The sequence below is a fragment of the Perognathus longimembris genome, chromosome 23 (genome assembly GCF_023159225.1).
Source record: "Perognathus longimembris pacificus isolate PPM17 chromosome 23, ASM2315922v1, whole genome shotgun sequence".
In the NCBI taxonomy this organism is placed as follows: Eukaryota; Metazoa; Chordata; class Mammalia; order Rodentia; family Heteromyidae; genus Perognathus; species Perognathus longimembris.
The window spans coordinates 32,169,234-32,182,865 of record NC_063183.1 but is presented as its reverse complement, the minus strand read 5'-3'; the positions used below and the strand labels follow the sequence as shown (position 1 = coordinate 32,182,865).

At 45.4% G+C, this 13,632-nt stretch overlaps 1 protein-coding gene across 1 annotated transcript in view; it reads left to right on the top strand.

Moving 5' to 3' along the window:
* Rtf1 (RTF1 homolog, Paf1/RNA polymerase II complex component) overlaps nucleotides 1-13,632 on the top strand; it is a 35,941-nt gene that overhangs the window by 3,619 nt on the left and 18,690 nt on the right. Inside the window, exon 2 of the mRNA XM_048331815.1 lies at nucleotides 9,480-9,590. Within this exon, the coding sequence (XP_048187772.1) occupies nucleotides 9,480-9,590 (111 nt within the window). The remainder of the gene's footprint in view (nucleotides 1-9,479; nucleotides 9,591-13,632) is intronic.

The window sequence follows — 13,632 nt, the reverse complement described above, 5'->3', positions numbered from 1 at the left end:
TGCTGGGTTCAAACCATGATCCTCAGCTCTCAGCCTTCTGAGTAGGATCACAGGTGTGAACCACTAGCATTAGACCTCATTCCTACTCTTGTTATCAGATGAGAACCAGATCAAAAGTCCCTCTCCTTGCACATCCTGGCAGGAGCACCACTACCCTCTCTCAGATCGTCCATTCAGCAATGTGCCGCGTTCTGAGAGGAACCAGAGGAAGGTTTCTGTCCTCTGAATGCTTTCACCAGACGACCTTAGTAGACGTTGTTCCACTAGCCTGATTTTAGGATCGATCATTCATTCATTCATTCACTCATTCATTCATTCATTGTCAGTTGTGAGGTTTGAACTCAGGCCCTGTCCTTGAGCTCTTTTGCTTAAGGCTAAAGGCTAGCACTCTACCACTTGGAGTCACAGCTCCACCTCTGGTGTTTGAGTGGTTAGTTGGAGATGAGCATCTCAAAGCCTGGCTTTGAACTGCAATCCTCAGATCTCAGCCTCCTGAGTTGCTAGGATGACAAGCGTGAGCCACTGGCATCCGGCCCAATTTTAGGACCTTAAGGAATCTTTAGAGCACAGTCAGTACATTCTGGTCCTTTCTTGACTAAGTTTCCTTCTGAGACCACCTTCTTCTGAGTCTTCCTTGAGGACTTAATTTGGGTCTATTTCTCACAGATGGTCCTCTTGGGAAGGAAAACCCTGACGAATTTCCCAGTGTCTACTGTGAAAGTAGTAGTGAGTTGGCAGGGATATCTTTCTGAAGAAAATCTGAGTTTTCCAAATGGGAGTCTATGCCATTATGTTAGAAATACTGTATTACCTTCGAGTTAATCTTCCTTGGGGGTGAGGTGGGTGATCCTTCCAGGCTGGTGTTCTGGGAGCTGGAGGAGGATTCCTATGGCAAAAGCCACTTGTGTTACTATTTAAGACGTAGCGTTAGAGGGGTGAAGAGTATCATTCCTACCCCAGGTCTACTGTATTAAACCTTTGAGAATAGAGCCCTGGACTCTGCATTTATAACAGGTACAGGCCAAAGTAGTTAGGATTTGTGAGTGTCTGAGACCACTATTACTATGCAGTTTAATCCTTCTAGTGAGGCCCTGTAAGTCCTTTGGGAGAGAAGAAGCTTCCGGACCGTGCCATAGCACGTCCAAGCTAAGGGCATGCCAGTGTCCACAGGAATGCTTGGCTGGTGAAGCCATTGCTGCCGAGTCTCTCAAGTGACGTGAATCGTCGGGATTCTCTAATTATTTGTTTGTTCTGGGATTGAAGCTAGGGCCTAATGCATGCTAAACACATATACTTTACCCCTGAGCTCCTTCCCCAACCTCTAGAAATACCTTTTTTTCCAGGGGGGGGGGATCAGCCATGGGACTTGAACTCAGGGCCCGGGCACTGCCACTGAGCTCCTTTTGCTCATGGCCAGTGCTCTACCATTTGAGCCACCCAGTCACCACTTCCAGCCTTTTCTGTGATTTAACTGGAGTTAAGACTCTCATAGACTTTCCTGCCCCGGCTGACTTGGAACATCCATCCTCTGAACCAGGCCTCTAGTACAGCATCTTGCTGGTTAATTATAGTCTTTTCCTTTCAGCAAAAAACAATTTTGAGCTAAATACATGCTGAAATGCCTTTTCCCCTCCCAAACCAATCTCCCTCCCTCCCTCCCTTTCTTCCACTGGTTTTAGGTTTTAGGGCTTAAACAATGTGTCTAGAGACCACTTTCTTGCTCACTCATAGCTGGTGCTTTACCAGTTGAACCATGCCTCTAGTCTGACATTTGGTTGGCTTCAAACCCAAATCCTCTAGAGTTCAACCTCCTGAGTATCTGGGACTGATAGATATGGACCACTGGCACCTGACTTTGCTTTCTTATTTGAAAGTGACTATTTTGTCATACACTGTTTTTCCGCTTATCAACTTGAAGTAGGAATAATTAAGTTTGTCTTTGAGAGACTAAACCTCCTAAAGATTTTGTAGGACACAGTTTTAGAAGTTATAAGTAAAGATATTATTGCTACAAAGTATCCTTCCATAAGCCTTCCTTATAAAACCTGGGAGACTTAGTTACACTTTCCTTAATAAGTCTTAGGTTAGTCAGGGGCAGATGCTGATGGTTACAATGAATTTGTGTCTTTGTAAAGTTTTGATTTGTATCACAATGTTGCATGCAATTCCATTAGTAATTTCTCTTAGGGTTTTTTTTGTCTGTTTCCCTCATAGGATTTGAACTCAGGGCCTGGGTGCTGCCCCTGAGCTATTTTGTTCAAGGCTAGCTCTCTGCCAAGCCACAGCTCCCCTTCCAGCTTTTAGGTCCCACCTCGAGTAGCTGTGATGGCGAGCCTGAGCCACCAGGGAGTGCTGGGCAGTTTGTTTGTTTGTTTGTTGTTATCTTCCAATCCCAGATACTTGGGAAACTGGGGCTGGAGGATCTGAGTGTGAGCAGCCCAGGCAGAGGTCTAGAGGCATAGTAAAGTGGCAGGTGGAGTGCTTGCCGAGCCATCTCACGACCCTGGAGTCAATCCCCAGTAACATAAGAAGGTGGGAGAGGGGAGGAAAGTCCTAGAAGGAATTCCCGTGGGAGCATTAGATAGCAAAGCTTTGGGGGAAAAACACAAAACCCTCCCCGAGATAGGTTCTATCAGAATATTTATTGTTCCTTCAAAGGTAAAGATGGTTCACTTTTTTCCAACAAACATATGCTAGGTAAGTAGGGCAGTTACTGAACAAAATGGGAGTGGTTCCCACCTCGAAGCACCTTAGGGAAGAGAGATTGGTGGCAGGGGCTAGGGGAATGTTCAAAGTCATTTCCTTAAAACTGTGCCACAAGTAGTAAAGAAGAGAAAAAAATATCGTCAGGATGTTGCATATTCTCATTTAAATGGACACGTGGAGCAGGTGTTAAGGAAAAGAAGATGAAGGGAATGAAGAGTAAAGAGAAAGGCATTGTGGGTTTATGGTTGAGGGACCAGCAGGCACCAGAGAAATGAGGCAGGAAGACCAAGCCCCTCCTGAAACCACAGGAATCCTGCAGTGAGTGGAGAGAGCAGTACAGGAGACAGCAGAGGTGGATTCTGGTTTCACCTGTTCTGAGGACTATAGGCACCATTACAAATGAGGTGTCCAAGCGGAGACATCAAATAGGTAGTTGAAAATGATGCTTGCTTGACACACTGTGAGCACTTAGAAATGTCTGCTGCCTGGCCTGTCCGTGGTGGACGCTTTCTGACCTCATTACAATGGACTCACTAAAAGGACGGACATTATCAAGCCCCTTCTTTGAAGAGTAGTAGAAGTATTGTTTAGAAAGTATATTAGGAGAAGGGAGCTGAGTAAAAAAATAACACTAGTAGAATCTGAGTGTTTTTCACCTTTACACTGTGTGTGTGTGTGTGTTTTGGGTGTGTGCTCTGGGATGGACTTGATCTCAGGGGCTGGGAGCTGTCCGCATTTTTGCTCAAGGCTGATGCTTAGCTGCTAGAACTACACCTCCACTGACAGATTTTTGCTGGGTTAATAGAGGTAAGAATCTTGCAGACTGGTCTGCCTGGACTGGCTCTGTACCTTGATTCTCAGATCCCAGCCTCCCGAGTAGCCAGGGTTTACAGGTTCTGGGGCTTGGACCCTGGCCTCAGTGCTGTCCCCAAGCTTCTTTTTGCTCACGGTCAGCACTCTACCACTTAAGCCACAGTTTAACTTCTGGCTTTTTTCGGTAGTTGATTGGACTTCCCTGCCCAGGGCTGACTTTGACCCATGATCCTCAGATCTCACCCTCCTAGGATGACACAAATGAGCCACCAGCACCCCAACTCCTCAGCTCTAATTTATCTCTTTGCATTCTTCTCCTTGCTTGCTGAATTCGTTTTTCCGTTCAGTTTTTTCTGAGGCAGGATGTGACCAGCTTCAGGGCACTACTTAGTGATCCATTCTAGAGGTTTCTCTCCAGAATACCACACTCCCTCTTTCCTCTCTGAATGTCTAGTCAGACTAAGTGCCTCCCCTGTTCCCCCTTCCTTAGCACTTACTATGATCTTAACTCTTGTTTCTTCTTTTGATTTTCAGTTCTCTGAGGTCAAGGACCTCTTCTTTACTACTACTTTTTTTTTTTTTTTTTTGCCAGTCCTGGGCTTTGAACTCAGGGCCTGAGCACCGTCCCTGGCTTCTTTGTGCTCAAGGCTAGCACTCTGCCACCTGAGCCACAGCACCACTTCTGGCCGGTTTCTATATATGTGGTGCTGGGGAATCGAACCCAGGGCTTCATGTGTACGAGGTGAACAGTCTTGCCACTAGGCCATATTCCCAGCCCCCTTTACTACTTCTTATCCAGTGCAGCTTTCCTGGACTAAGGAGTTTGCTGAAATCAGGGCTTCTCGTTTCTAAACCAGGGCAATCACGGGGGAAACCATGACATTTGGGCACTCTAGTTAGTTACTGTTATATTTGTGGCATAAGTAAGTGAAAAAGAGCTTAGCATGCTAATTAGCTGTAAAATCTGTTGAGTTTTATTCATAAGGGTTTTACTCTTTTCTCCTTGCTTTATTTTAGTACAGTAAAGCTGTCTAGTTTAAATGTAACTTTAAGCAATGCTAAGGAAACTGCCGAAGAAGCCAGATAGGGCATCTCTCCACAGCTGTGCTATGGTATGTTGGACACTAGCATTATTCTAAGTAGATCAGTTTGGCTTAAATTTGCTATAGTATGCTGCCAGCCCATATTCCATGTCTTTAATGTTACGGTAAGTTTTTCACTGAGTGAGGTGAAATCCAGAGATTGTAGTGAGGGAGAGCCTCACGACACAGGTGTGCGCTGCAGGAGACACAGGAGAGGCATCTGCCCTTGTGTACCGACCACTACTCACTCGGCCTTTTCAGTACTGGTGTTAGCTATGTCAGTCCTACAAAATACATTCATATGTACAATGTTGTGAACGTTTTGAGTTTATTTATTTTATTATTTTTGTACTGGTCGTGGTGCCTGAACTCAGAACCTAAGCACTATCCCTGAGCTTTTGCACTCAAGGCTTGTGCTCTACCACTTCATCCACAGGTCTACTTCCAGCTTTATTGGTGTTTAGTTGGAGATAAAGTCTCACGGAACTTTCCTGCCCAGGCTGGCTTTGAACTGCAATCCTCAGATCTCAGCCTCCTGAGTAGCTAGGATTATAGGCATAAGCCACCAACGCCCTGCCTGTTTTTTGTTTTTTAATCTAGTGTCTGAACTCGGGGCCTCATACTTGCTAGACTGGCACTCTACCACTTGAGCTACTCCTTTAGCTCCTCCTTCTAATTAGTTTTTTAATAGTGTTTTTTTGTTTTCGTCCAGAGAAGGCCTAGACCTTAGTCTGCTATCTGTATCTCCCTTCTAGTTGGGATGACAGACACACACATCATCCATGGCTTGTTGATTGAAATGTATCACTAACTTTTTTTGTCCAACTGTACTCCAACCACAGTCCTCCAGGACTCTGCCTCTCAAGTAGTTGGGATTACAGATACATGCCGCCATACCCAACTCCTTAGGTGCAATAACTTAATGGGCATCTACTGCACATAATAGAGTTTTACCCATCACATTTCCATTACTATAGCAAAGCAAGTGACTTCATAAAGAGAAAAAGGTTATTTAGTTGGGTTTGAGGGGCTGAAAGTCCAAACAGCAGTCCCTCATGCTGAGAGTGCACGCGTCCCTGTGCATTTGCAGGCCTCCCTCTCTCCTCATAAAGCCACAGGGACCCAGCTAGGAAGACCCAACCCCATAACACTCTTAAAGCCTGCTTCTACCATATCAATACCATGAATCAGCACTGGATATACTGTACTGTAGGAGCAGGAGTGTGTCTGGATCTGTTGACACAGTGACAGGAGTTCCAATGCTTTATAAATTCCTTGAACTGCAAGGGAGCCAGCTACTGGTAGTTAATGCCTGTAATCCTAGCTACTCAGGAAGCTGAGATCTGAGGGTCATAGTTCAAAGTTCAAAGCTAGGCCAGGCAGAAAAGTCCATGAAACTTTTTTTTTTGGGGGGGGGTCAGTCCTGGGGCTTGAACTCAGGGCCTGGGCACTGTCCCTAAGGTTCTCTTTCTTGCTCAAGGCTAGCGCTCTACCACTTGAGCCACAGTGCCACTTCCAGCTCTGTGTGTGTGTGTGTGTGTTTGTGTGTGTGTTTGTGTGTGTGTTTGTGTGTGTGTTTGTGTACGTGTACATCATGGGGCTTGAACTCTGGGCCTGGGTGCTGTTCCTGGGCTCTTGAGCTCAAGGCTAGTGCTCTACCACTTTGAGCCAAAGCACTCTTTCCAGTTTTCTGGTGGGTAGTTGAAGATGAGAGTCTCATGGACTTTCCTGCCCAGACTGGCTTTGAACCATAATCCTCAGATCTCAGCCTCCTGAGTAGCTAGGGTTACAAGTGTGAGCCACTGGGCTGGGAATGTGGCCTAATGGTAAAGTACTCGCCTCGTATATATGAAGCCCTGGGTTCAATTCCTCAGCACCACATATATAGAAAAAGGCCAGAAGTGGCGCTGTGGCTCAAGAAGTAGAGTGCTAGCCTTGAGCAAAAAGAAGCCAGGGACAGTGCTCAGGCCCTGAGTTCAAGCCCCAGGACTGGCAAAAAATACAAAACAAAATAACAAGTGTGAGCCACCAGTGCCCGGCACTTCCAGCCTTTTCTGTGTATGTGGCACTGTGGAATCAAACCCAAAGCTTCATGCGTGCTAGACAAGCACTCTACCACTAAGCCACATTCCCAGCCCTCCACAAGACTCTTACCTACAATAAACTACTCAGAAAAAGCTGGAAGTGATGCTGTGGCTCAAGTAGTAGAGCTTAGCCTTGAGTAAAATAAGATCAGAGACAGTGTCCAGACTGAGTTCAAGCCATAGGACCATCAAAAATAATAAATAGCCCAATGCTAATGGCTCATACCTCTAATCCGAGCTACTCAGGAGGCTGATACCTGAGGACTGCAGCTCATAGTCAGCCTGGGCAGGAAAGCCTATAAGATTCTAATCTCCAATTAACCACTAGAAAACTAAAGTGGCACTGTGGCTCAAGGGGTAGAGCACTAGTCTTGAGCAAAAGAGCTCAGGGACAGTAGCTAGTACCTGCGTTCAAGTAACAAAAATAAAATAAAATCAGTTAACGAACTATGAGGGTTCTGGGATAAGATCATTTGCCAAAAATCTTCCTAGACTCTATAGCTTTGTTAGGTAATACGGTGGGGGGGGGGGGGCGAAGGTAATAGTAAAGATCATCTCAAATTATCATGCCACCCAGCATTCTTATTCCTAAGTATTTAATCATCCTTGTGAAGCAAAAACTTATGTTTCCTTAAAAAGTTGTATATGAAGGGCTAGGAATATGGCCTAGTGGTAAATTGCTCACCTTGTAAGCATGAAGCCCTGGGTTCAATTCCTCAGTACCACATATATAGAAAAAGCCACAAGTGGCGTTATGGGTCAAGTGGTACAGTGCTAGTCTTGAGCAAAAAGAAGCCAGGGACAGTGCTCAGGCTCTTGAGTTCAAGGCCCAGGACTGACAAAAAAAAAAAGTATATGAGCATAAAATTGCCCACAGATGGGAACAACAGGTGTTTTCTAGTTGGTGGGTGCGTGAACACTGATATATCTATACAGTAGAATTGCAAAGGCTACTGATTGATGCTACAGTTGGGTGACTCAAAGCCTTAATACCTAGCTCAAGATGCCAAATTCAAGACTGCAAACCATGGAAGTCCCATCTGTGACAGTGTATGGAACAGACACAACTGAAGGGACAACACAGGCCTGTGGTTGCAGTGGAGGCTGAGGCAAAAGGAGAAGGAGGGAATTTACTGAGATGATGGCCTCTCCTGTATCTTGATTAGAGAAGTGTTAACACTGTCTGTCAAACTTAGAAAGACTACCTAGATTGCATATACAGTCTATCTCCAGTTTTTGTTTTGTTTTTAAACCAAACCCACAGATACTACTGTAACGTGCATTTGGTCTATGGGAGCGTGGAAGAGGCATGTTGTGAGGTGTGGTATGCTAGCTCTCATGGAAGGAGATGGGAGCCATTTCTTGGCTACTGTGGAGAATTAAGAGTGTCAGCTGTTTAATCTGAGAAGGTCATTTTCTCATTCTGGCCAAGGAAGGAGGTGCTCCTAAAATAGAAAGAGACTGGAAGGAGAAAACAGATACTTAGTGGCAGCCTATTATTTAAAAATCCATCTTGGCACTTGACCTATATAGTAATGCCATCCTCAAGGAATACTACTACTAGTGTTTATTACCTGGGCTTTCTCTCTTTTGGCACGTGAGGAAAACATTTTAACCTTGTAGATGAAGACTGAATTCAAGGCAGGTTCGAGTCCTGGCTCTCATGTACTAGCTGTATTGCTAGGTCAGTCACACATCGTGGGCAAAGTACATTACCTTCCTCTTGCCCCTGGTTTCTTTAAGTGAGGACAGTGACATTTCTTACTGCAGATTAGGGTGAAGAATAACGTCAGGTGTTAAGTGCCTGGTGTCTATAAGAACGGCGCAAGTGTCAGCTGCTAATGGTATTTGCAGAGCAAGTGACCCTGCATTGTGTTGGCTTTGCCTGTACCAGGGTTTGAGCCCAGTGCCTATGCACCGGCTGATTTAATCTTACTCCCAGGTGGCAGGCACTCTTACTTGAGCCATGCCCCCATCCTGGCTTTTTGCTATCTCTTGGTTCCATCTGCTCAGGCTGATTGCAAAGTTCCCTTCTCAGATCTCGGCCTCCTGAGTAGCTAGGATTCCCCGTGTGAGTCACCAGTGCCCCGCTGCTGGTGTGTTTGAGAAGCTGGACTGAGTAGGGAAGAAGCGATGGAAGAGGCGCCAGGTGGTAGTGAGCCCTGGCGTGCCCGTAGCGCCCTCCCTGATGGGATCCGATCTCACCGGGTCACCAGTGCAGGGCAGAGGTGGTGAGAGAGTGTTGGGGTTGTAGGTTGGGATTCTCGCGCAGGGGCTAGCACCCTTACTACTTGTTTGCCACATGCTGGATTAAGTAAGCATCACAAATACACCTTGTCCTCCACCCCCATTTAAATACTCAGACTATAGTGACCCCCGAAACTTGCCGTTTGTAAGCCTATTTTAAAAAGCCCCACAAACACTAATTTTCCTATGAAATACAACAAAAGGAAGCTTGCATGATTGACTACATAGGACTGAAAAACAGTGAGCAGGTACTTTGATCGTCACAGTGCTTAGCCATGAGTACTGCTAAGTAGTCAGTATTCCCTTGGTTTAGAGAGGAGTAGTTCTGACTCTACGGCTTGTATTTCTGAGGAAGAAGCACAGGGCAGGTTTTGGAAGCCTTGTTTTGAGCACTTGGGAATACTGATGTTCACACTGAACATGTCCTAAAAGTCCTCATGACGATGTCCGTGCACAGAAGCACCAAGGCGTCAAAGACTCGGGGGCGTTGTGTGATTCTTTCTCTGATGACCAGAACTGATGCGATGCTTCCTACTTCTCCTCTTAGGAGCTCTTGTCCCTGGCGAAGCGGAAGCGCAGTGACTCCGAGGAGAAGGAGCCACCCGTGAGCCAGCCTGCAGCCTCGTCAGACTCGGAGACGTCCGACAGTGACGATGAGGTGGGTGTGGAGGCCAGGCCCGGGGGCTGCGTGGGAAACTAGGCGCCAGGTTCATGCCACCTGACCAGCCAAACTTCACTAAACTACGACCTGCAGCCGACCATCTACAAGAACTTGTTTAGAAAGAAAATTGTGTAAAGGAGAGCTCAAATGGGACATTTTTTTAGAAAGACGTAAGTCAAAGCCCAATGAAAGAAGTGGGTACTTGCAGGAGGAGGGCAGGGAGAGAGGGATAGACAGTGAAGGGGGAAGCAGAGGAGAATGCAGTCACGAACTCATTGCACAGGGCTGGGCACATGGCCTCGTGGTAGAGCGCTCGCCTCATATACATGAAGCCCTGGGTTCAATTCCTCAGCACCACATATACAGAAAACGCCAGAAGTGGCGCTGTGGCTTAAGTGGCAGAGTGCTAGCAAAAAAAGAATTCATTGCACATACCACAAAAAAGAAACGTAAGGGACAGGAAGGGTCATAGGAGGTGAGATTGTTGAGGGAAGTGACACAGATCAAGACACATTGTACTCATAGACTGCTTAGTTAAATGACACCTCTCTCTTTTTTTTTTTTTGCCAGTAAAACCCCTATGAAAGTCTAGTTTATTGTCTAAACCAAGGCATCTTTCTCAATGTTGCCACAGACACTGAAAGGCCCTAAGATACCCTTGGCTGGATAGGAGCTGGTTAGGGGGAATGGTGGTGAAAAGCCGGATTTAAAGTGCTCTTTCCCCTTACTGATTTCTCAGAGAAAGATACCACCCTTCTGTTTTATCTCTCACACTGCCATCTAGGAAAATAATTTTAATGGTAAATTTTAAAATGCTTATTTAATACAATGAAATTGATATTTCTATAAATTTAATATAATGAAATTTAATTAACAGCTGAACAGCATTTATGAGTCCTCTGCACATGCAAATTAGTTGAATTCTGAATGACTATAGTGATATTCTCTTTGTCTTCAATAATTTAATAGACCTAAAATTACTTTTCCCAGCAAGAGGTAGTTATTCTTTCTTTTTTTTTTTAAATGGAAAAGCTGCGGGGCTGGGGATATAGCCTAGTGGCAAGAGTGCCTGCCTCGGATACACGAGGCCCTAGGTTCGATTCCCCAGCACCACATATACAGAAAACGGCCAGAAGCGGCGCTGTGGCTCAAGTGGCAGAGTGCTGGCCTTGAGCGGGAAGAAGCCAGGGACAGTGCTCAGGCCCTGAGTCCAAGGCCCAGGACTGGCCAAAATAAATAAATAAATAGATAGATAGATAGATAGATAGATAGATAGATAGATAGATAGATAGATAGATAGAAAAGCTGCAATTCCTCTATGAATAAAATAACCCAACCTGTTAGAAAATCAATAGAGCCTATGGAGAAGTTTTAGCTTTGCTTTTTTGTTGTTGTTGTTGTTGTTTTAAATGCATAGACAATCCAGGAAAATCTTCACATAATTCCCTGTCTCAGTATTCCTGCAAGTACTTTTTTTGGGGGAGAGGGGGTACTGGGGATCGAACTGAGGACCTTGCACTTGCTAGGCAAGCACTTTGCCACTGAGCTACATCCCAGCCCTCCTGCAAATACTTTTTCTTTTTCATGGTCAGATGTCAGCTGCTGCTGTTCTCTTTTCCCCTTCTGTATTCTTCTTAAGTTTGAGTCTGTGTTCTGCCTAAGAGTGCCCCGTGTTTGTGGTCTTGCATTTCCTCAAGACACAAGCAATAACTGGGCAAGGCTGTATATGCCTATAATCCTGATACCCTAGAAGGCTAAGGCAACAGGATTGAAAGTTTGAGGCTGGCCTGGGCTATATAGAGAGAACCTTCCTAAGGGGGTGGAGGGGAAAGAGAGAGAACAGACATAAGCAGTAACTATTCTCGGACCTCTTTGATTCTCCACTTGTCTATTGTTGGGTTGGAGTCTTCAGTGTGCAGTTACTATAAAGATTCCCTTTATCTTATTTGTTGTTTTAGACAGGGACTCACTGTGTTCCCTGGGCTCGTCTTGAGTTTGTAGGCTCAAGCAGTCATTCTGCCTCAGCCTCCCAGTTAGCTGATACTGTGTGGATTGTGCCACTATACCAGGCGTTTTCTTTGTCTTTTTTATTTTATTTGTGTGTGTGTGTGTGTGTGTGTTGGTGTCTTGTCTTGAACTCTTGCTTGGATTTCTGGCTCACAGCTAGTAATTACTATTTGAGATATACCTCCCATCAGCATTTTGGCTGGCAAGTATGTACAGTGTACAGTAAGTATAAGATCCAGTTAGAGACCATGTATGTGTCATGTATAGCATGTTGGTTGAAACCATTAAGTGACAGAATACATATATGGGTTTATTTTGTTTTTGTACATGTGCTGGTCGTGGGGCTCAAACTTATTATAGGGCCTGGCCTAGGTGCTGTTCCTAATCTTCTTCTTCTTTTTTTTTTTTTTTTTTTTTTTTTTGCTTGGTGTTGGGGCTTGAACTCAGGGCTTTGTGCCAGAGTCTCTTTGTGCTCAGGGTTATTGCTCTACTACCTGAGCGAGGTAGCCATGTCTTGTTTTTCTGAGTAGTTTGTTGGAGGTAAGAGTCTCAGGGCATTGGTATAATCCTAGCTACTCTTGAGGCTGAGATCTGAGGATCACAGTTCGAAGCCAGCCCGGGTAGGAAAGTTCTTGAAACTTTATCTCCAACTAAACACCAGAAAACTGGAAATAGGGCTGTGGCTCAAAGTGGTAGAGTGCTGGCCTTGAGCAAAGACCCTCAGGGACAGCGCCCAGGAGGGACAGTGCCCAGGCCCTGAGCTCAGGCCCCATGAGTGGAGAGGAAAAAAAAGAGTCATGGACTTTCCTGCCTGGGCTGGATTCTAACTGTGATCCTTAGATGTGAGCCACCAGTGCCTGGCTGGTTTTGCTTTTTTTTTTTTTTTTTCTCAAGGCTAGTCCTTTACCACTTGAACCACAGCTCAAGTTCTGGCACTTTTGAGGGGTGGTTAATTGGAGATAAAAGTGTCGTGGAGCTGGGACAATGGCTCACACTTGTAATCCTAGCTACTCTGGAGGCTGGGATCTGAGGATAATGCTTCAATGGTTTCCAGCCTGGCAGGACTGTTCGTGAGACTCCAATTAACCACCAAAACAGCGGGAAGGAGAGCTGTGACTCAGATGGTAGAAGGCTAGCCTCAGCGACATCACCCAGGCCGCGAGCTCACGCCCCAGGACAGATAACAATAAAACAAGAATCAAAAACCTACTTAGACCACAAGGCATTCAGCAGACTCGTTTACAGGATTAAATGTAAAACATTACAAATGTGATCTGTTACTACAAGAAAAAGAAAAAAAAGGCTTTGGCTGATTATTGCTACCCATTCAAAACGCTTTGAATTAAATATTTGAGACAGGTCCCCAAATGGTTGTCATTAAAATTTGGTGGAACTACAAGTGGTTTCCTTTTTCTTTCTTTCTTTTTTTTTCTAGTTCTAGAGATCAACTAGGGCTTGCACACTCCAGGCAAGCTGCTCTACCACTGAGCTGCACCTCTAGCCCAGACATTTATTTTTACAAGTAAAGTACTGATGTTACTCATTTCTCTAATGCTCGTCATCCATTGAGCTCTTGGTTCTTCCCCTGTGGCATCACGGACCTCACTGAGTCAGCCTCATGGGAGGTGAGGCAGCTTTGTCATCTTATTCCTTGAGAAAATTTGCTGGGAGAAAAAAAAAAATACCATTCTCACATTCGGGTTTAGACAGGACGGCCCCTTGTGAATCGAAGCATTGTACTTCCTGCTCCTTTACCCTGCTGTTGTCCAACTCCTCTTTGAGAGATAAGTGGCTTAGAATACAAAATGGCTGCCGGCTGCTGCCCGCTGTAGTGGACTGAAACAGATCGAAGATGGAAGGACGAGGAACCACGCAACCAACCACCAGAACCTCCCGAGCTGGATTTACTTTTGTGACTTCACATTTAGGGCATTTTGCTCTCATAAACACTTTTACCCCCCCTCCCCACCCAGGAGTAGAGTTTGGCTCTGTTGTCGGAAAACCATTCTGTAGGCAAAAATAGAGCTAACCA